The 24357-nt window shown below is 46.0% G+C and overlaps 1 protein-coding gene across 2 annotated transcripts in view; it reads right to left on the bottom strand.

Moving 5' to 3' along the window:
* RHBDF1 (rhomboid 5 homolog 1) overlaps window positions 1-24357 on the bottom strand; it is a 608603-nt gene that overhangs the window by 299196 nt on the left and 285050 nt on the right. Inside the window, exon 1 of one of the 2 annotated variants that reach the window (XM_069647899.1) lies at window positions 19269-19609. The exons of the other annotated variant lie outside the window; for it this stretch is intronic. Within the exon in view, the coding sequence (XP_069504000.1) occupies window positions 19269-19303 (35 nt within the window). The 5' untranslated portion in view covers window positions 19304-19609. Of the gene's footprint in view, window positions 1-19268; window positions 19610-24357 lie in introns of those variants that run through there. 2 annotated transcript variants of the gene reach the window in all.

Genomic DNA, 24357 nt, shown 5'->3' with positions numbered 1-24357 from the left:
AGAAATCGTAGTATCTACTGGGTACATTGGGGGCGGTGAAACTGGTCACCTGGGCACAAATCTCACTTTTTCCATCTGACCAACATGTGTGATCCTGGGTTTAATCACTTAGCCTCATGATGCAACATTTACCTAAACTTCACATATTGTGATCACTTGTTGCAAGTCATCGTTTTTAACTAGCTGCTTCATCTATCTAGCCTAGAAGGTTTACTTGTCATAAGATGACACTACTCTGGTGATTGCGGCTGGACCTGGCATGTGTATGATCAGAGCACTTGGACCTGTGAGGCTGCAGCTTGCATGTGATTATACATGCTCCACGAGGCTTACCCTGGCATAGGGCGGCGCTCATTGGGTAGATGAGGCTACATTTAGCATCATAGAGAGGTGCCTGGCATGTGAGGTAGTATGTTCGCATATTATGACTATACCTGAAGCATTAATAGATACACGATGGCAGTAACTGCCTATAGGAGGCACTGCTGGCACAAGAAAGTAGTGCTGATAGCCTACGATTGCTCTGCTGCCTGTGCCCTCAGGACTGAACCCAGTACCCACTTCAGGCAGCGCCACAGTTCATATTTTCAGTTAAAAACTGTATTAATCATACATGTTGCTGTTTCTTCTTTTGTGGTGTCACTTCCTGTGATGTCATGGGGTATGTGATGTCCCTTCCGCTACCACTGGAATTCTGGTGAAATGCCATTCGTGCTGATTATGCCGCTTGACAACATGAATGGATTAACCCGATCGCTTCCATTGGCATTCCTAAAATGGCAGACTTTGTGTAACCACAGCACTGATGCTGCAGGTGGGTCACTTTATGGAATTACATGTTTGCTTATGATTGCAGCCACAAGGTGGCAGAATCTGCAAGCATTGCGAGAGTTACGTTATAGAAAATAACGTGCATACCATGGGCAAAGTAGGTCAGCGAGCCAATTAATTCCTCACTTCAGAGTTCTATCGACCAGTCACAGAATCGAATCCTTACCCAGGCCGCCATCCTTCCAGAGTCGATACCTTAAATAAGAACCACTGGCGAGGCCAACATCTGGGATTATGCGCCAAAAGAGAATTCAGTTGGGCGTGTGCGCAATGTAAACGCTTAATATAAGATTATTGGTTATATTGTGTGGTACATTTAAGAGGTTCAACAAAGACTTCATAAAAAAAAATCACCTAAATATTTCCATGCATTTTAATTTTTTAGGGAATGTTAACTGCAATGATAGGATGTTTGTGCTGATATGTTCTGGCCGTTTGCAACATTGTGCAAAACATCCGGGACACTTCTTGCTTTCCTCCCATGAGCTCTGGGGTCTATGGTTGTATTAAATTGTACACTTTTCATGATACTAAATAGTTTGGCAGATGTTTGGACGGAGAAAACCAGTTTTATTTAATAAATAAAGATCCACAAAAAAACGACCCCATGAAATGAAGAAAAGCACTCGTTTAACCATGTGTTCCCTTGTTTCTTTTATTTCTCTTATGTATTTACTTTTCCAACCAAAAATTGTATTGAACAGCTCAGATCACATGTTCACTTCTCTTCACATCAGTTAGTTTCACATTTCCTTCAAGATTTTAAACTCAAACTTCAGTAATCAATAACATTCCCCCTCTTCTGCCCTCTCGCTCCCTCCCCTCGCCCCCCTCAGTCCTCGGGCGGCTCTAGTTTCAGTGCTACTGCCCTAGCTCATTTCCCTCTTCCTCCAGTATTCCCAGTGCCTCTTATTTTCATGAGCAGAGCATGCTTATTTAAGACTTTCCAATGCTTTGGACTACAAAGCCCGTGACCCCTCATCCATGTCTATGCTGGCTAGAGTTTAGGTGTTTAAGTTCATACCACTTGAGGGGCAACATAACGGGCGGCCATGATTTAATGAACGAAAAGCAATCAAAGAAAATATAAACAATCACCAGAGGTAGATGCATTTCCCACACATCCGGTAACCTGGGATTATGACGGGGTCGCCTTGATGCTCATGCACCAAATCAGCCCACAGGTCGCTCTACCCCCCACGACCACAGTAGCCTTAGCAGGTCTGGCTCTCGGCCCCTCATGGACAGATCCACAAAATGATCAATCCTCGCCCGCCCTCTGTCTAGCCCAGTCCATTTATGTACATGGCAATGCATACCAGTATTGATATTTTTTTAAGCTCTCACCATTTTGACAGATATGTAAAACGTAGTCCAGGAAGACTAAGGGGCTCATGTTGCCAAAAATGGTAATTTAACATTGGGGGGCTGTTGTGTTTACACTGTACTGTAATCGTCTCCCCGCTGCCACATTTTCTTCCTTTGCGCTGCAGGGTGCAAATGTAACGGGCAAAAGGCGGCTTACAAGAGTGAATACCGCCTTTTGCCCTTTACATTTGCACTCCTTACTGCAAATTGAGTAAACTATGTCTGACATGCCAGGCAGCGTTTACTTTTGTTTGTGAACGCTGCTTGCCATGTGTGCATGGTAAACAGTGTTCCCAATTGAAATTTAACCTGCATGTCTGGGAGAGTTTAATTGTCAGTGTACACGCAACGCACACTGCCACGCTCGCATGGCACAGAGCGTGTACAATGGATACACATGTGGTTTGCCTGCTTTATGCTTGTGCATAAAGCAGGCAGACTCCATAGGGAACTCCAGCATTTGCGATGCTGGAGCATTTGTATGGCAGAGAGGAAGTGAGCAGCGGAAACGCAAGTTGCGCTCCGCCATACAAATAATTGAAAATGAGCCGTGCCGTGATTGCGAAGCGTTAAAGCCTCAAGACTTTTACGCCTTGCAATAACGTTACGGCTAAATGGAAAATGAGCCCCCAAGTATTGGCCCAGAATCACACAACGAGGTGAACTGGAACAGCAGGTAATGGGACCCATGCCTGCCGGATCCACGTGTGGTGGATTAGCACCTCCCCCCGCCACCCCCCCCAACACACACGCACATATCCAGAACTCTGTTCCACACAAGCAGGCCTTTGCATGTTTTCCTGGTTCACCCCTCTCCTCTCCTTCACGGAGGTGTATTCAAGGGGTGTATCTATTTACCTCTTCCTCCTCCTATTCGTCCTGCCTCAGCCACTTCACACGCAAAAACGCTGTAGCGTGCTATGCATTCGAAGCACATCAATCAACCTGTGCTTGCCATTGGCTTATCCTTTTGTACTCAGGTTTGTTACTTAATGAGGTTCAGCAATGAAATCCTTTAATTTCCCTTCTTGTACACCTCTTGGTTGAGCAATTCCTTAGAGAGGTATAGCAGCGGTGCTTTAGGCTATTCAAATCCCACTAGTTTAACAAAGTCTTCTAGACCCCTGGCGACCCTTCGACAATACTATTCCGCTTACCCACATCCCCTAGGCTCCTTTGTTTGCACAGTGGCGCAATATTAAAACGCAAAATAAACCAAAGAAACATTAAACACTGGCTACACCTACGGGCAAGTAGGAGAGTATGACAATTAGTCCATTTATATAGTGCTTCCTCCGGCTTCAAAGCCGTGTAATAATTGATGTCACCATTACAATCTACTCGTGTTCTCAATGTATAGACTACTGGGGGGAGGAGGTGGCAAGGCAGTTTGGGATATCCAACCCATGGCTCGCAGCATTTTCATGCTCCCAAGGAGAGTGCGCTGTGCTTGAGCTAGCCTCATGGCGGGGTGGGTGAGGCAGTGAAAGTAATGCCAGCTCATGGGCACCTGTCTTCTCATCTTTTGGGCAAGGTAGGCCCCTGAATGCTCATATACACATTTGAAATCCGTGTGTCCTGTACAGAATCCCCAAACAGGTTGCGATCAATTATCGTGTAGAATGCACTAAAAGGAGTGTGTTAACGGACGTGCATTTCACGGATTGAAATTAAGATTGGATAAACAGTAGCTAAAAGCTTCTCCTGGGTATCCATCATCTATGTTTCAACAGGAGCTACCACTGGTGAACAAGGAGCCAGTACATAGCGTTTCGCAAATCCAACTTCTACATAAGAAGCGAACATGTCATGTTCCCATTGTTTACGACACGCATGCTTTTAAAGCCATACAGATGTGTCCTACATTTTATTTATAGATCATCCCAACCACAAATAGTTAATGTCACATAGGTCTGTCTCTATGTTCGGCATCCGTTAGCCTGGGGAGCCAAAAGTAGCTCCTCGTAGCTGTTTATGTCAAGCAAACCAGGCTCTTCTAGGCTACAAGCAGGAGCAAAGTATCTCCCAGCTGCCCTGAATTTCAAACGCTGTCATTTACATTAGGGTGACGATAAAGTGAATAAATACTTATAAGGTTCAGACTGGTCACAGAAGCGGACTCCCTCAAGTTTGAAGGTGCCCTGGCCGGCCAGACTGGGTGTGCCATTACTGGCTTCTTGGGCTGAAGTGCGAGCCAGTATTTGGACGCCATGATGTGTAGCTTCGGCGACCACAATGTTGTTAAATTAATTCATTTTTCCATATGCACCGTCGGAAATCCTTCATAAATTCAAAAGCCAAAGCTGCTCCATGGAACAGGTCTTTCCAGATACATTTGCCATGAGTGGACTCAGACATGTGGAGCTTTACGGGTTTCTTGTCACGTACATAACTCTACTTGGTCTCAAACTATGATCGCGTCATTTTAATTCTCAAAGCAAAAGGCGGGCGATTTGCAGACAATAAAATAATGCAGAAAAACAAAAATCCACCAGTGCCATTTCTTTTTGGGGTTTTCATAGCAGGGACTTCTTCCTCACTCAGTCCCCACATCTACACTCCTACCCTTTAACCGCCTGCCAAGAAAGACGATAAGCATTCCGCTGGCATTCCATTTCTAAACACATCAGCGAAAATCAGTGCTGTGGTACACGGGTCGTGAATGAAAAAGGCCTAATAGTCATTTTGTTGTAGTCTTGCTTAGTAAAAAGCAGTTTTGTTGGCATTCAAATCACAGGCTTATTTACCCTTGGTTAGGGTTTGTCACAAGATAAATGCAATTGTCATATAGAGAATGATGTTTGGTAGTTTTTGCTGATGTATGTGAAAATGTATCCTTTTTTGAGGTATATGACACCGGTTTGTTTACCTATTGGTTTGATAATTGTCGCAGCATCAGCAATGTTATCAGGAAGCCTGTTAGCAGCCCAGACTATTTCGACAGGTGAATGGGGATCTTGACTTCAAAATTGATTCTTAGAGGGTTTCATCGTTTTCCACAGTTTCCAACTTCAGAGTCAAGGCGGGATTGTGCTTAAGGGAGGCAGGTTGCTGAAACCAGATTGCTGTTTAACTCCATTGTGCACTATTTCTTTGTGAACATTCCACAAAATGCACATTTGTATATTAGGGTAACTGGTAAGGTGTCCAGTCATTAATTCGAAAACAAAAGGATCGAATGCAATACATTCGAGTCAAAAGGAACGAAAAAAAAGACAGAATGCTTTTTTTTTAATGTATTTTTTGTTGGTTTTGGTATAGGTAAAAATAATGGATTTTTGGCCAAGAAATAAATAAATAAATAAAAGAAAAGTGCGTTCGATTTTTTTTTTGGTCCTTTTGTTTCGAAAGTATTGTTATTCAAACCTTTCTATTCGAATCTTTGACCCTAAACCAACGGGTAATATAATGCAGAGATGGAACAATCTTCATCAGATGGTGCACTTCGAAAGCTAATGCATTGTTCCATCCCCACATTTGCATTTGCTAATGCATTGTTCCATCCCCACAGTTGCATTTGCTGATGCATTGTTCCATCTCCGCACACGCCTCATCGCCGCCTTCTCCTCCAACTTCCAGTGTTACGCAGACACACAGCTCTTTTTCAAACTCTCTGCTGATCCTCTTGCATCCTCCATCATCCTGGATTGCCTATATGCCATACCGTCCTGGAGCACCTCCAACGATCTCTACCTCAACACCTGTAAAACAGAGATCCTTCCCATTAGGACCCCTGCTCCCTCCTTCCCCACACTCTCCCCTTCCTCCTTGGGCTCTCCCCCTGCGTCTTCAACTGAAGACAGAAACCTTGGGGTCATCTTCGACTCCTCTCTCTCGCTCGCTCTCCCTCCCTCACAATCAGGACATTGCCAAGAGGTCCCACTTCCAGCTCTTCCTTCAAAAATGAATTTGACCTTTTCTCTCTTTCCCTCACAGGCTCAATGTGACCCAAGTCCTGGTTCTATCTAGGATCGATTACTGCAATAGCCTCCTCCTGAATCTACCATCTTTTACTCTGTGACCCCTCCACCTAATCCAGAATAGGGCAGCAAGACCTACCCTTGGCATTAAGCCCAGAGGCCACATCTCTCCTAGACTAAAAAGTCTTCACTGGCTGCCGGTTGCTGCACGGATTAAATTTAAATCCCTCTACATCATCATCCACAAGGCTCTATGTTCAACTTTAGCTCACTAAATATCTCCCTCTAGACCACTACATTCTGCTGGCACCAACTCTGTGTGTAAAGCGTTTTTCTAAACACAGTAGGTGGCCGTTCACTTTCCTCGGCTGGCTCGCTTCCATGGAATGGCCTCCCCTTCCCTCTGCCCCATGAGCAGAATCATCTCAAATTCTGGGAGCTCCTAAAGACTTTCCTCTTTTCCTCATCCTTCCCTTCTTCTCTCCTCTGCTAATCCCAGTTTGGTGTCCTAGGGCCTTATGCATCCTCATGGCCCTGACCCCCCCACACCAATTCTGGCCAGCTCCCGTCTATCCACAGCATGTGCATCTGCACCCCCTCAGCCCTGGATGTTCGCACGTACACCTCCCATGGCCCCAGTCTGTGTAGCACTCAGATCTGAATGACACTTGGCCTAGTACGATCGCTGTCTCTGTCTTCAATCTGTTCCCCCCTCCCTTGCTGCGTCGCGCCTTGAAACACTTGTGTATAGGCGCGTTATAAATGCCATATCATATACATAATATGTCTAGCACTTCATCTGTGGCTCACCCATGAGCTCAGGCTCCCCAGCATTTAACCCCTCTTCCCTCCTCCTTGCTGTAGTTGCACATTCTGAATACTCAAGTCATAGTAGGTTCATCCCTTCTGCCCCCCCAAACCCCCTCTGCTCTTAAATATTGTGTTTTTAATGTTTTTTCCACCCCTGCGGGCACTTTGAAACAGTATTTTCTTATTGTATAAGAGCCTAACACACAAACAATAAATACGTTTTTCTCTGCATCATCTGATGGAGAAGCCTGTGGGACTTTATAAATTAAGCATAGTTTCATCTCATAATAATATTTCCAGTTAGTCCAACAAAAAAAAAAAGATAGCAAAACCTGCATTTTGTTGGCTCAAGGTGAACATAATGGGTGCGAAGCACTGATACATGCAAAGGTTTGAATGCCAATTCTAGTCGTACTTTTTAAAATTCAACAAAGTCTAAATTTTCGTACAGCCCCAATCTTTTCTTTGATATCATTACATGTGGGAATGTTTCTGTGATAGTCCTGAAAACACATTTAAAGTTCCTCTCATCGTCATCTTTTCTGCGCTCTTTCATGCAGTGCTCAGAGCTGGACACACTGGCGCTGTGCTCACAGTACACTGCAACCACAGCCTACATTATTCCTGCCTGTGCCGCTAGTTATGCCCACAGCCAGCAGGCCACAATGAGATGTTTCCCTCGCCATGTGCAGGGCAAAGGGGGAGGGTCGCTGCCGCAGTGTTCAGTACAGACACTAGCGCCTGCATCGCATTTCTCAAGAGACCACCGATTAGCAGGAGGTGAATTGGTGTCAGCAGGCGCTACTATAGCCTGCGCTTCAAGTGAAACTGGTGCCACGAGATTGAAGAGCAGAGGTATCTAGGCAACAGGACAACCTAAAATAGATGTATGCATAGAAAATATATTTGGGGGAAACATAGGCCTTAATGGGGCTCTGACCTTACACTTGGCCCGCTTATGTTGGAACATTATGATGGTCCTTTTTGAGTCTAAAAGCATGCATGAAAGAAGTGTAAAGATTTTGCGCATGCGTGTAGACTTCCCAAGTGGTGATGGGGCGGGGGGTTGGATAATTGTACTGTTTGCGCATAGTCCGTCCGTCCTGCCTGCCTGCTACAGCTGGATCAGCATGTGGTCTTCCTGCTGGCGTGCATGCTTTGGATTCCGATGGACCCTGCCAGCCTTCAGCACCTGCCAACAGGTAGCAGATTCCATGGGAACCCATCGCAAACGCCACCTGCCTTGCGTACAATTTGGGAATTCTTTCTGTGCAGGGTGTTAAAGTGACAAGACTAAACAGGAGCTTGCCTGAATGCATGTGTAACTTCAGCACCCTGCACAGAAAGGATTCGGGGGTCTTAATTGCACGTAGGTGCACACTTTGGTGGTCCTCTCAGTGCAATTTACACTGTAAATAAAATGGGCCCTTCTGCGTATGTAGATCCAGCTTAATCTTAAAAGAATGTAAGCCACCAGGGCCACTTCAAACTCACCTATCATAAGATAATCTATTATCAAACTTCAGGTTATCAAAAACGTCCCAGTAAAACAACCAAACGAGGAATGCATTTCCACAGGCGGAGTTACTTTCAAACAGACACTTGATAAAACATACATTACGTTTTTCACCAAATACAGCCATGCATGTCCGACTGAATGAATGGGCACTCGCTCTTGCATGGATTAATCCAATTGAAAATAATTTTTATTGCAAAACACCCGACGTTTCGCTCTGCTGTGGCTTACTCATGGTGGAGTGGACATAAAAAAAAGGAAAACGAGTGTGTTCTATAAAACCAACAATTAAAGGGACTAATGCTAAATTGTGTATATGTTACAATAACCTTCTCATAAGGTGCTTACTGATTTGTACACATTCCAGTCATTGATTAATACCTTTAAACCAATAGTCCTTCAAAACAAATAGTCAGCTTGAATTATATAATTCAAATCAGTAACTTTAAATCAATAATACTATAATGCAATAAATATATGTAATGAAATATAATTTCTAACAATTATTATAACCTCTTGTGGCCATTGATCATTGTTACAAAAACCAACTAGTCTAATAAAAAAATAATATTTTACATAAAATGTCCATAATATTTCCCATTTAGCTACCAAAATCACGAGGACACTTAATCACTTTTAAACATGTTTTGTTTAAATGTTTAGAACCATGTGTATAAACCTAAACACTAGCTTGAAAACTAAAGGAAGGCGATTTCATGTTTTTAACAATTTAGATGAATAAAGAATTCTTTATAGGGGAAAAGGGTACTCTATGATAAACTCATTATTCAATCCATTGAATTGTTAAAACAGATCTATAAAGTTCCTAATATTGCTCACCTAGCTAGTGCAATACAAATTAGAGTACACCACATATTTGGTAACCTTAATGAAAATCTCTTCACGTACTCGCATATTTATAAGAAATCCCAGGAATGCAGGTAACCTTCCATTGCGTTCAGGCCATTAGGTAGGGTGCGCACACCTCAAGGTTTTGCCAGGACTTTCCGGGAATTGGATGTAGCATCCCGGGAGTATTTTTCATTTGAGTAACTGCCAGCTGGTGGGAATGCACCATCTTTGCACAGATTAAATGAGTTGCAATGCTAGTAGTTTGTGATATAATACAAAAAGTAATAATTAATTTTACTGAAACACTTAAAGCTTTGCCAGCACAGGGTGGGTTTAACCACCAACCATTTCGTTAACAACTGTTGCAGTAACAAATTGTGCCAGAGAAACGGCTTGGCAAGCGCATTTAGACAGACCTGGAATATCAATTGGAGCAAAAGCTTCATTGTGCTTAGAGTGCGAAGAGTCACAGGCCTCCTGTTGTTTATGTCCAGCGAAATTTGGTCGGATTCCCCCGAGTGAGAGTCTCTCTCTCTTTTTCTCTCCTGTCAGTCACTATCAAAATGTAGTCCTACTTTGTTGTCAGTGGCCCTGTCCCAGTTTTCTCTGTTTGCAGAGGCGCGGAGTGTAAAGGATCACGCTGCTGTTTGGGATGCTTTGAAGTAGGGAACTGATAGGGATAGGTTGACTGACCTGAGGGAATGGGAGGAGTCGTCACACTCAGTCTTCCTGAGGATGAATTCTGGAATGTTTTGAGGAATATCCTGTGTGCAATCCATAGGCAGATAAAGAGATTTACACGGCTGATGAGAAGTCAGGGCATGGATCGCAGCACTGCAGATATCGGACCTCTGTGTTGGATATAGAGTAGTAGCCTGGCTCCGGCATCGGAGTGGGGTGGCACATATGGGCGGAGACTGAGCAAGAGTGAGGATACATGTGGCATGACGTGGTAATGCCAGCCAGGAGGGCACGAGTCCCCACAGGGTCTGCATATGGAAGAAGCTGGTTATGGCTACTGGGCAGAAGTGTGGCATGATAAGGCTTGCTTTCGTGTGATGCCTAGATGGATTTCTTCTGGCAAGAAGGGGCTGCTGGTCGATGGCAGTGGATAGGCAGGGCATGGCAAAAGAGGCTGCCTATCGCGGGTGGGGGGTTGGGGAGGTGTCAATGCCATGTTTAGGCTGATTCTTCTTCCACTTTTCAGCAAAGCTCCAGATCCATACCCAGAAATTAAAGCACAAAACACTTTTTAAAAACTTTGTAATCTCTGTAGCATACTTTTTTTAAAATTTATAATTCAGTATGCCCTAGAGCTGTTTTTAAAGCTGGAACATCAAATGTGTTATGCATTCCTTTATACGCAGTCCCAAGGAGACCGATGATCAAACACCTTAAATCAGAAAAAAAAAAGAGAGTCATCTGGGTCCTAGTTAATTTTGACCCACTCTATAACCACTGCTTCTGTGATGCTGGGTGAATCAGTCAACATTTTAGGGGTTCGATAGCCAAGAGTTGCCAATCCCCCCCTGAGAGCAATGAGAGGACACAACGTAGGCAAGGCACAGCCGAGAACGGCTTTTGGGTGGACCATCTAGACACAGGCAATGTTCAAGATATTCTAGACGTTTTAAAAGCAGGATCCCATTTGCAAAGCAAAGTGCTTTGAACTTCCACCGCAGAGACTGTGCATCACCTGACCTGCTGGCAACCACCTGCACTCCCATTGTTCTGTCCCAGAGGAGATCACCCTGCCCTCTGTACTCTGCATTCATGGCAGCTTCTTTGACCGATGTGCCAAGGTGGCAGGACTGGTCGTAATTCAAGTGAAGTTGACAAGTTCTCATGTTGTGAGCAGGGAAACATTATAGTTTGCCCAGTGTGTCAGGCTCAAAAAGCAGGTTTTGCCATATGGGTCTAGCCGCCTGCATCCTTGCAGCTATACGCAGAGTCGACAGGATGACTATTCTGCGCATACATTTTCTGCGCTTTTACATTGTGCCGTCTACTGCAGACGTTGCCACTTTGTAGTGCTACGAATAAAAGTTAATGCTAGTGCCAAGCGAAACAGTAATCAGGCATTTTTTTGGTGACCTCAAATATGGAGGAAAGACTTACTTTAATCTTGCTGGGGCACAGACGTGTGACCAACAGTTCATATGGTTCAGGGGCTTGCAACCTTTGATTCTCCACGTGTTTTGGTCTACAAATCCCATAAGCCCTAGCCAAGATAGTAAACTGAGGTTTCACGGGAGTTGTAGTTCAAAACTTCTGAACAGTAATTTCAGACCAAAAGTATCAGAAGAGACTGCAGTAAATCCTGAGACAAGCTCACGTCAGCATTAAACTTCTGAAGCATGGTTGAAAATACAAATAACCTGGCATGTGGGAACTTGAAAGCCTTCTTGTACATTCAACAGGTGCAAGGTTCCATACTCTTGACTGACACTGATGAAGTGTTCAGTTAATGTTTGCCAACCAAAGCCACTTCTTAACACTATTTTCTGACTGGATATAGATATTTTATTTCTATCGCGCTCGTACAGAATTGTTTCAGAGAGCGACAAGGCAAGGGAGGGGAACAAGGGAGAACAAAGCAACGATCTTACTAGGCCCACTGACATTGAGAACGTGCAAGAGAATGGGAGAGGGGGAGGGGGAAAGTACATGGAAGGGGGGAGAAGTGGAAAGGAGAAACAGATTAATAATAATAAATAAATAAAGGCAACAAAAAGTGGTAGTGCAGCCAGCAAGTGGCAAGTGCTGGGTTTAAGGCAGCAGGCAGGGTAGGACTCCTAAGTGCAGGGGGGAAAAAGGGGGGGCTGTATGGGCACAAATATAGACCCCAGTGCAAGGGGTGGCCCAGAGGCAGTGCGGGAGGGTGGCAAGGTGAGCAGGTCCCTGGGCCCGGAGGACAGAGGGTGGCCAGGTGCACAGTGCCAAGAGAGAACAGATCAGCAGGGGAGAGGGGAGCGAAAGCAGAAGCAAAGAGGGAGGTCTTGAGGTTCTTCCGGAATCGAAGATGGTTCTCCTCAAGTTTTAGAGTGGCAGGGAGGCTGTTCCGAAGATAGGCCCCAGCAGAAGACAGAGATCTACCCCCAGCTCGTTTCTTTGAAAAACGACTGACCCTGAGGGAGTTAGAGGAGCGAAGAGCTCGAGAGGGGAGGTATTTGCGGAGGGATAGCTGAAGGTATTTGATGTTAGGTTTCAAATAAAGTTGTTGATAGCATACTGTGGACACATCCACAGTGACCGATGGGTCTGTGCCCCACCACCCACGATTTTGAAGCCACTAGCAGGCCAGGCTGCTTAAACTCACAGTTGGAGCAGATACCATAACGCTAAGCAGCGTGCTGTTCGGCATCGGCTGAAGTTAAGCTGAAAGTATCTGGCAGTGTGTGTGACAGGGAATGAAGGAGGCCTGCCCAGCCACACTTGGAGAGAAGCATGTGCCTCTCTATAGATAGGGGGATATGGGTCCCCGACTGACTAGTCAAGATCACATGAATGCCTTGAATGTACGGATTGCTAGTGCAAGCACAGCTTTTCCCTGTAACACTGACCAGACGTTCGTCTGGCAGTCCTTCCGGTGCCAAGATCCAGGAAGAGGGGTGACTGACATGTCTCCAAGCTTCCTGCGCACGATCTAACCCCTGCAGAAGCTAGCCCCTGCAGAAGGATGAGGTTAAGTATTCAATTACTCAATTATTAGGTGTCTCCCTCAGGGGTTGAGGGGAAGAGAAGATCTTTTTGGGCCAGATGAAAGGATGGGATTCGGTGCAACATGGGTTAATTTTCTCTGAACAATGAAATGTGGCAAGTGAGAATCTTGTTTATGGGCAATCTACATTGCCCCAGTAAATTGCCCCATTCCCCTTGCAAAGGGGCAATTTTTTTTTTAAGTAAACATGTCATTATAAAGGCGCAGTGGGACTTTGAATAGAGGACTAGCTTGGTTGTGGCACTATGATTTGTGGAGGAAAAGTGGCTGACAACAATACAGTGGCTTGTTGAGTGCTGTACATGAAACTATAGCTCCAGTATATGACATTGAACAGCCAACAGTTGATTTAGTGACCACTAGCAGATCCCACACTACGGCACCAGCCTCTTCTATGGCATCCCATCCCAGGAGGGATAGATGTTGGATACAGTGTTCCTGTAGGTAGGGGCAGGCGGTGCCTGCTGGCATGACAGCATGAATTAATGTAAAAGAATGTGTGTGCCGTTTTAATAACAAATGCATGCAATGCAGAGCCAACAATCTGTCACAATGTGCTTCGGCCCGGTGTGATGGGAGGAGCATTTAGTCAGGACATGGGTTGGATGTGCAGGGGGACTTCTCCAAATCAAGTGTAGGTGGTCATGGACGGGGAATGGCTGGGGCGTTACCCTGATTGGGGTGGCGGGGGTCTTGAAAGAATAGTTTGTGAAAGCATTCCATATTCAACGCAGGGGTACGTGGATATGCAGGCAGGCAGGGTTTCTTTGTTCAGCAAAGGATTTTCTGTGTTTTTGAGGAAGAAGCTGCAAAGCAGGAGAGAGAGAAGGGTGCATTGGTAGGCTTGTTCATGAATTGCCCCAGGGGGGATCGCACCATAGCCCTTCTCGGGGTGGTGTTCATTGAAGGTGTTTGGTTACTTTCAGCTCATGCATCAATTGTCTTGCCGGTGAGGTAATTGATGAATGAGGTTATTGATTCAGAGAGCAGTATAGTACTGAATAGGAACATTGACCGCACGATCATCTCTGCTTCTGGAGAGCTGGGGTAAAGCATCTACTTGAAATCAGCAATCGGAGTGGCTGATGTATGTGGACAAGGCCAAGTCTATGAGAGATTTGGTGGCATGTCTCCTATTTGAAAGAGGTACTACTGTTTGCAATGGGCATTTTAGGTTAGAGTGGCATCTGGCACCACCATCCACTGTTTGGATGATTTACTTTTTGTGGGCAGGCCGTGTCAAGTGGGGGAATATGGATGCCTTTAGGCATTGTTGGAAATGATGATGGCTAAAGAACTATGGTTGGAAGCAGATTTATCTGTCCATTGCTATAGTGGCATAGCAGAACACACCAGAAGCAGTGCATCTTTGGAGCAATGAGGACAGATTTAAGAGAGTCTTTCTGCATGTGTAAAACAGACCTTTTGGGGGGTGTTGAGGGACTCAAAGAAATGCCAGTGCAAATATTTTCAGATGGGGCATGGGCAAGATTTTGGCGTGTGCCACAGAGGTGCCAATTTTGCGAGCAAAATGGTCAACTTTAGTGGGAAATCGAGGCAGTGATATCAATGGTGAACAGGAAGTCAATTAGAAAGGGATGTCTATGGTGCAATGCATGACTCAGAACATACATTTTAAAGAAAGACACATTTGGAGGGGCGGATAACAATATTGTATGCCATTTCTCATTTATGGTCGAGCCAGCCCTATAGATAAGGGGTGCATCAGTCATTTGTACTCGCTAAAAATAGGCAAATACTCCCAAAAAATAAAAATAGGGAGTACAAATACTCCCAATAAAAAATAAGAAACAGACACGTAGAAGAGTCATGTGCCCCTGCTTTCACTCACACAGCTCCGTGGATATGTTTGGAGCAGTAGTGCACGTGGTACCACAGGAAGAAACCATTAGAACTGCTGACAAGAAGACATGAACAGGTATCTTTTAATGTGCATGAGTAACTAGATGCAAAGAAAAATTATTACCAAACATATCCGTTCTACAGTTAAACAGTTTTTTACTTGCTTGTAAACTACTTCATTTGGAAACTGGGTGTGCATATTTCCTCCCTAAAAAATCATTTTACTCCCAACTTTGAAAAATAGAGCGTAAAATAATCCAACTTCCAAATCTTATCTGGAGGAATGGGTCGAGGGGGTTACACGGGTTGGCAACAGAAGTAAATGTAATAGCAGCGAAGCTGAAAAGCACACTGTAGAAGCAAGACTGTTCAAGCAATCAATGTCGCTGCTAACCAGTAGCCATCAACAATGGAATAGAAGTACAGGTAATAAAGAAGGAAGGACATTTCCTGCGTTTTGCTTTTAAGATCTGTCGCAATCACAGACAAACTGGAGGGAGTAACCTTTTATGGGAAATGGTTTGGAAAGGATTACCCTTTGCAGGTGGAGGCGGTCAGGGGAATAAGGGATGGTTGTAAGCAGGGACGTGAGTAATTACTGATGGTGGTGTAAACATTATGCTTTATATATAGTATAGTCAACAGGTGATGTGGGCGTGTTACTGCTCCAGGCTCAGGCAAAAATGTCTGCAGCGAATCTCCCATACGAACATTGCCAAACTGCCTTGACACTTTCCAAGACACTTCCACACAGGCGCGTGTTTTTAAGAGTAGCACATCTTGCAGTTTTTGCAATGATTCATGTAGTTCTGATTTTGGGATTTCGATCTGTTAAAATTGACAGACAGAAAGAGGGCTAGGCCTGAGGCAGAGGATGCCGTGGATAGAGCAGTCACACTGACGAGATCAAAATGGCAATTGTGAGGTCAAGGGACACAGAGGAAAGGCATTTAAGATCTGTAAAGGAACATGAGGAATTAGAGGGAAAGGGCCCCTCCTGAGGCAAGAAGACAGCAAGTGCTTGCTATAGTGATTAAGGGTTGGAGATGAGTGGGGATTGAGTGCAGATTTTGGAGACCATCAAGTAACAGGCTAGAATTCAATGAGTTATGTATGCCACGAGGATGTGGGCAGAAGGAATTGTGCTAGCAATTGTCTTACTACATGGTATTAATGCTGGGGAGCACAGGAGGAAAGGAAAGTGTGCCCTCTCTCACGATGTGGGCTAGAATCCACTCAGAAGAACTGTCACGTGGGAAACAGCTTGGCAGCAGTTTTAAATAGGTGGCAGATGCAGGACAGGAAGGATGGAATGAGATGGGCTCAGTTATCGCCCAAATTGATTCCACTGAAGGATGGCTCTCCTGCAACAGATGCAATTTGATGATGAACAGGGCTAAGAATTAGATGCTTCAGCATATTGAGGCGTCATTCAGCAATGCATTAACCATGACCTGAAACGGTTTGGTGGGCAGCAGCCAAAGACGTGGGTGGTTTGCATGGTCCTTCGTAGAGCATGAGGAGAGAAACATTTATGGGAGGGGTGGGGTGGGGGGTTCAAAAAAGTAAAGTTCCATTTTGCATCAATGCGTTCGATACAACAAAATCCTGTTTTTACACCCTTCCACCCACAGTACTGTGCTAATGTCCAAAACGCCATAGCCAGCTCGGGCTTGCACACGTTTTAAAGTGCCCCGCTGCTCATGCACCCCGTCCATGCTGCAAATGATAAAATAAAAACAAGTAAAAATTAAGTAGGGGGCCCTGGTTGCACAACCTGATGCTTCATGGTATCCCTTTGGGAATGCCAGGTGCGCTTGGGCAGGATCGGGTTGGCCTGTTGGTCACACAAACAGACATACAACATACGTAAACAATGCACAGGAGTTGCTTCAGAGTATTAAAGATAAAAAAGTTGCATGAACACAGACAGCAATAAGTCCGTCGCGGAGGGGTTTTCCTGGGTGCGGGGAAGAGTGTGACTTGTATTTTAAGACATTTTAAGCTAGTTTTACAATTTGGAGAATGACATTAGGCGTGTAAATTGTTACCTTACAGAAACACTAACTGAGCACCAAGAAAATGACTGTAGAAGTCACTGTGACGCTGGGGAAAAGGGGGAGCCCTGAGGTTCAAGGTGGCAGGTCCACGAGGTTGGAATAGGCTGGCCAACTGGTAGGATCAATAGAGAGGGTGCTTTCGAAGAGGAGAGTAGTGAAATATTGCCTTTATCTGACATTAAGTTACCTTTGTAAGGCAATGAACCCCAGGCAATGGGGATGTTGGTGAGCTCAGGCTTCATCACATTAAACTGTGCCTTTACACTGTGACTTGAGGTCTATCAAGCCATAACGCTCAATGGTGTCCAAGGAGAGAGAAGGCTGTCTGATCTGCACTGGTATTTGGGCTGGTTACTGCAGTCGGCCTGACCTCACAGCCCAACCCATCAGCCTGTTTCTGGGGGAGGGGGAGCGGTGCTGATGCGAGGATGCGCTGAGCAGAGCCCACTTTCCCCTTAGCAGCATCACAAGCCATCCCATTCTCTGAATGTTTCCTTCCTTTTAGGTAATCTCGGGAGGATAGCTCAGTGGCAACGCGCTCACCTTGGAAGCAAGACGACATGGAGCAACACAGGTTCGATCCTCGGGTCCGCGCTTAGAAATTATAAATAACGAATCATATCATAACCATCGCCCTAAAGACCCCTGGACGATGATAACACGTGTCTCTGTTCTGGCAGGTTATCCTGGAACGTTGCCGCGGTTTGTTTTTAGACGGTTTATGGCAGGGTGACAAAAAGCTTGAAGGAATTACTATAAGTGTGACATCAGAAAGAATCCGTTTGGCGAAAAAAAATCCTGCAGTTGAACATTTTAGGGCATAAAGCAAAGTGCAGGTGCAAGCTTTCAATAAATGTCTCTTATCTTTCTACGGCTAGTGAGATCTTTACGCTAGCGGCATTCAGTATTCTAACTTCCTAACTGAGCGGCTCGGAGGCAGCTGCCCTGCCTCCAGCTCTGCCTCTTGTGAAGCTACACTGCACAAAAGGTACCTGAAAGTAAGCCCAATGTGACACCAGGGGACAATGAGATCCTCTGTGGCCTCTGTGTGCTGGCGTGACCTCAGCGCAATCTCAAATGTACCTGCAGAAAACGCCTAGACTTCTAATGTGGAACAAACGTCCCTTTAAATTAAGGAAGAAAGACATCTTCACTTTTAATAAAATTATTGCAACCTAACCCTTTCGTCAATATCTCTATTTCATATGCACAATTTTCTCACGACTCTAATTTCCATGATCACAAGCCCCCTCATTGGCACTTTGATCAATATTAGCCAGTAAAAAGCACTCTGATGTGCAAGGGTTCTTGCCACCATATAAACTCTGGTAACATATCATTCACCCCACATCCAAAATTGTAGTCTGTCAATTGTTAATGTCGATTGGGAAATGAAGCACGCGGTCTTGTAAAAGATGCATAGGTTTTGGTTATGACCGCATGATAAGTATTAAGTTCTTGGTCTAATTTTAAATATAAAAAAATAAGTTTTAGTTGAACTGCTACACCCTCTTCAGGAATGTTATAACTATATTTTGAAATAATAGTCCCTAATAATAATTCGTATTTCTTATGAGAGAAAACAAACAATTGAAAAGTGACACAATGGTGATTAGACTATGATAAGCCAAAGAGCACATGGCCATGCACCATAGCCATGTTTTTGTGGGGCCCTTTCTGCATTAAGCTCAACAGAAAACACAAAAATATCTACATCCGTCAATTATCTTCAACCAAAGATAACTGCGTTGTTTCATAGCTGAGTGGTTTCCGCTGCAGAAATCACACACATGCATGGAAAAGGGATCTGTACATAAGTCACTTTGTAATAGTCTTCAAACTGTGGGACTGCTAATGGGGTTCCTGCAGGAAGTCGGGAGGGGGCGGTGGGGAAGCGGCGTGGCGTTCTTTCAAAATAATGTATGGGCATTGCTTCCAAAATGATACATATTCAGTTCTGGCATTTGCTTGTGGAGAGCAACATTATCTTTCCTCCAAAGGAACTGGCCAACTACGCCATGTCTTGTCGCTTGCCAGAGAGGTTTAGCATAAGAACCAATGCTCAAATACGGCATGGGACAGCAACTGTGGGCTGCACACGGGCACTCAACTATTAATCACCTGTAGCGCACCTGACGCGTGTACTTTATAAAGCGGATTCATGGCCACGTTTTACATGTGTTGGGGCAACACACACAGCATACAAGTTGCAAACAGTTACCAGACATATTGATCCTGCATGACAGGCTAACGTGCCATCGATATTATTGACAAAACCACGGGTGCGGTCTAAATGGAAGAATACGTCATTCGGTCAGTAGCAGTACCTGTCCAGCTCCTCCCATGTGGATAAATACGTCATGTTTCTTCCAGTGCAGCAAAGCCCGCAATCATTCGCCGCCGGCAGCTTCGGGCTCTGCCTTTCATGTTTTCCCCTCTTTCCTTTTCTTCGTGCTCCCGAGGGCTTGGCAACGCGTGCACGCCGCTTTGTGTTAAGCCGGGGGCGGGGGGGGGGTGTGGGTGCAGACTGGCAGGGGCACTAACCTTTAGCTCGCAGACACGCGCGTAGGCCAAAAAGCAGGAAGCCGCCCGCCGGTCACGTGACGCTCCTCGCGCTGCATGCCTGGCATTCCTGCAGCCGGGCTGTGGGGGACAGCGGACGGGCCCCGGCCTGCAGAGGGCTCGCGCCGAGGTCTCGCGGCTCTTTGTGGTCACGTTTCAGTGGCGTGGGAAGCCTGGCGTAAAGCAGACTGCGGGCTTGCGCGAGCCCTTCCTGCGAGCGAAGATCTATTTGAGGGAAGGGTGCGTGATGTGCTCCGCTTCAAAGAGGGCCCGGTTACATGTCAGGACAAGTACAGGGACTGTTGTTGAAATGAGGTGAACAGACAGCAGACACTATCACCGCCCCTTGCAGTCCAAACATGGCATTCTGAGCACTGACACCCTGTAAAGTTAATTCTCCCATTACTCTTCGCCCACTTTTCTGCCTTCATATATTCATTCACTCATTCGAAAGCTTAGGTTTTTAAAAAGTAATTCAGGCGCCAACACAAATCTGTATGCCATTGCAACTTAACGTTTTTTATCGCATTACACACCATCCCTTTTTTGTTACTTATTTTTAGAAGATTATTTAAATAGGCTTTGTTTTTTTGTCTAGAGACACACTGCCAGTTTTTGCACCGCCCATTTGTAATGCAAATGGCAAAAGAAGCAGGGTTGCGACTGTCGTAAACATTCTGTGGTTGGGCATCAGTGTTAGCGGTCGCCGTGTGACCAACGACCCGTGAGCCCCACACTCTCCAAACACAAGTACTCAGACACAGTGTTTGTAGTGCGGGCTCCCCGGTGGCACTGAGGCCGCCAGGATCGCTCTGTTTATACAGGCACGCGACGGAGTGAGACGTCACTCCGTCATGTGCGCGCCCTTAAGGGGCCAGTGCTACACTCCTCATTTTCCATAACAAACAACTAAAAGAAGAACCTAACTATTCAAATATCACAGCACATTAACATACCCCCAGAAGCCCCTTTAATGTTACCTACCCTGGGTTCCCAGGTGGCACCATCCTGCGCAGGCTCCAGGATCTTCACAATAGGACAACCATCATTTAGTCCATGACATAGTCCGTAAGAGGGGCAGGTTTCCCCTCGCCCTGTCCTCAGAGGGTACCTCCTGCCTGTCTCTCCGATTGGTGTTCCTTCGCCATGCACCTCGTGGGTTGAGGACTCCACGCGGACTGGGGGTCCCACTCCTCCTTCTGGCACCTCCTCCAAGCCCACGTCCGTCGTAGTCTCAGCTCTTGACTCACCCAGTCTCTTAAAGAAGCTGGCATTCCTGATAACAGATGCTGTTCCATCGGACACGGTCACCATGGACCCCTTGACCGCCACTACGTCCAAGGGAGCCAGTTCATAGGTGAGGGATAGCTTGCCTTGAGGGTGACTGTTTCTCACCAAAACTTCATCGCCCTGGGCAATTCTCGGGGATCTTAAACCCCTTCTCTCCTCTTCCACCTGCTCATTGTTGAGGACGGCAGGTTCACGCTCCCCCATCTCTGGTATGACGTCCCCATTCACCATGACCTTACACCTGGGCTGTCGCTTGGAGTTGGACCGCAGGACATCCACACTGGACACAAAGAAAACGTTTTCTTCGTCGTCTTCTTCCTCACCTTCCAGACCATTTCCATCGTCCCCTTGGTCCACCTGAGCCACGTTTGAAGCTCGCTGTTGGCGGAAGAAACCCGCCCGGACTGGCCCTCTCGGAACGATTACCGGTGTTACGGCCTTGCGCATGCGGACGTAGTTGTCAGCACCTCTACAGCGGCCACACGTTTTACCCATGGGGGGCACTCTGCAGGATGTGGGAGATCGTATCGGCACTTCAGGCATGAGTTGACTACTGACTGCCCTCTTATCCCTTGATTGCCTGCAGGGCGTCGAAAACCTCAGCCTCTGCCATTGGCACAGAAGTCCTCCCCCTTGCTGGGGCGCACACTCATGCCTCCATTCTGGTCACCCGCAACTCAGACATCATGGCACCTCCATAGCTCCAGAATGCGAGAAAGGGTGATGCCCGGCTCCCTCAGGATCTGGCGGCGCAGCTTGCCAGACACGCACCCCTGGATGAGCTGATTCCTTATCATCGCGTCAGGGTCATTCCAGGCACAGTGGACCACCAGTCTGCGCAGCCTCCCATAAAATACATCCAGTGGCTCATCGTCCTTTTGGCGGGCCGCGCCCATGAGGAATCGTTCATAATCGGCATTTGCCATGGGTAGAAAATGTTTGTGGAAAGCGTCCTTGGTTGGCGCATATGAACCATTTGCTGGTTGGAGGGACAGGAACACTTCATGTACCGCAGGGCCAGCACAGTACAAAAGGGTGGCCACCTTACTGTCATCACTCGTATCCACGGTGGCCCTAAAGTACATTTCTAACCTGTGCATCCACATTTTCCATCTGGGCCTCAGACTTGATGGTGAGCCCGAGATATCAAACTCAGGCATTGGCTGCAGGGAGCCAGGTGGTTTGAGCAGTGGTCTTGGTGGTAGTACTGGCGGTGGCTGTTGGCACAACATGTAAACCGGTTTAATCATTGACATACCAGTCGGTAGGACGTGCAATGTCTAAGACAGCATTCTGTAATGAGAAAAAAAACACAAGGTTGCAGCCCTAAAAATGCCTTTATCTAAAATATATTTGGCATCTGTTAAAACAATAGTGCCATTCTCTATGTATCACAAACAAACAAAAACAACAAAAAAGTACATCTCATACAACATGAGCTAAAGCAGGCAAACCAATGTTAACAGCGATTCTGTAAAACCATGTAATGTGTTTGACACTAATGGGATGCACCCAGTTCCCAGCACCAAGAAGATGTATTCCTGGTTCATTCTCAAAATGTGCAAGGTGGTCACTGGTGTTCTCCAAGTACTCTTTCTTATTTAAGTGTTCTAATTTCTGTACAAGTCTTAATATTGTGAATAATTCTTGTGGTGCCCACTACAACATATTGGATTCTCCCTCCACCAAATACATCCTTCCTTGTCAGGATGTGCTGGGATTGACATAAGGTTGTCTAGACCGGGAAAAAGTGCAATTGAATAAAATGGTACATTCTGCAACTCTAGTGCTTCCTTTAAACATGCATACATCACTATTAAGCATACATGCTTGGCGTTGTCCTTGTCCTCTCCAGCAAGTTTTTCCAGCTGGATCACCATTGTAGCAGGAGCCCACTGGTGTTCTCCTACTCACATATCCATCAGCAGCACTGGATTGGCACGGAAGTAAAATACTAAATATAAGGAGCACATTTTTGTATTTAGAAATGACTTGCAAAGTTGGCGGATACATTGAGCATAGGCAGTCCTCGGGTAAGGTGCTGTTACAGAGGAAGAGCATTCATTAATAGAGATAGGCAGTCCGGTGATGAAAGGGGCACAATTGAGAACATATATCAGGAACAAGACCCGCCCCACAGTTATTTAAATAGAAAGCCAGAAGCCTGCATTTTCATATCCATGTTTTTAAAATAATTTACTGGAGTAGTCCAGAGTTTTGAATATAAGAGAGGTGGCTTAGACAGTCAGTTAGGATAGTGATGTGGCAGCAGTGGAGTTACTGCAAGCTGCATCTCCATTTTCCAGCTGGAGTTTCAGGTGTGCATTTAACTGTAAAGTACCGGAGGGGGGGTCTGTACTTCCGCTCTCTATATGGTAGAGGAGAGGCACAGAGGACCCCAGCCAAGATTCTCTATTATTGGTAAACGTGGTCGAGCAATCAAGGCCTAGCTTCTCAGGAGGTGATGCAGGCTGGTTTTTAAGTACAGTGTAGTCCCCAAACCCCCACAAAGGAATGTCCACACACTGTATTACTGAAAACACAGTCTTTATATAATTAATATTCAAAGGTATGTACACTATCACAATAACGCACTTTGTACTCAGAAATCAACAATGGCAAATATATACAATTCTAAATTGGTACCACCAATATTATCAGATCTCATTAAAGTGCATCAACTATAGTGTCAGAATGTCACACAGATCAATAACAAGGAAACCAGCAATAGAAATAGGAAGGAAAGCAAGATGGTTGAAACAATAGGCAGAATTCTGGCCCCTACCACTAGACAGTTCTGTGTGGAGATCCCCCCCCCCCACCTGGGCAACCTGTAAAATAAAGATATAGCACAAGCCCAGTTCATATATTGCTCAATAGTCTTATTTTCTCCTATAATGTTTTTACCCACCCCCCCCAATGTACCTGGTGGAGTAGAGTTCTTCGAAGAAGTGTCGACGGATCCTTCTTTAGCGACTCCCTTTCAAGCAGGAGCCATGGATCGTCGAGAGGCGTCGAAGAAGGTGAACTTGGCATCGACAGCATCGATGAGAAGTTCGAGGGTGGCGAGACCACGACGTCGATCCAGGCGGTGCTCGTCGGCGACATCCTGCGAGGATGAGGTGTGCGGGGCACCTCAGCGATTGATTGTTCAGGACCGCAAAGAGTTTTGGAAGAACTGTTGCCCAGCAAGGGTGTCAAGTCGTGGAAGTCTTTGTGGTCTCTGGGTGGCGGGAAACTCACCGGTGGATTCTCCTCGGCGGGTTGGAGACCTCGACACTCTCCGGCAGGATAAAGCGGTCGTCGGTGCAGACAAGGGAGTCCTTCGATTCAAATGTTCTTAGGCAAAGGAGCGGGCGGCTCCAGTCGGCGGCACAGCGTCAAGCAGTCCCCGCGTCTGGGCAACACAACTTCGACGGGCCTCGAGCGGTTACACAGACCTGCGAACCCTGGTCAACGGCAATGGACTTTGATAGCTGCGAAGTCCGGGTGCTTCACTTCGTTCTCCTCGGCGGTCCCGTCTCGGGTCGGCAGCCTTTCGAGGGTTTGACGTCCAGGGTGCTT

This window comes from Ambystoma mexicanum, chromosome 2q (assembly GCF_040938575.1).
Source record: "Ambystoma mexicanum isolate Mex_15411 chromosome 2q, UKY_AmexF1_1, whole genome shotgun sequence".
NCBI classification, from domain to species: Eukaryota; Metazoa; Chordata; class Amphibia; order Caudata; family Ambystomatidae; genus Ambystoma; species Ambystoma mexicanum.
The sequence above is the reverse complement of the archived record's forward strand: the minus strand, read 5'-3'. Positions and strand labels throughout refer to the sequence as shown.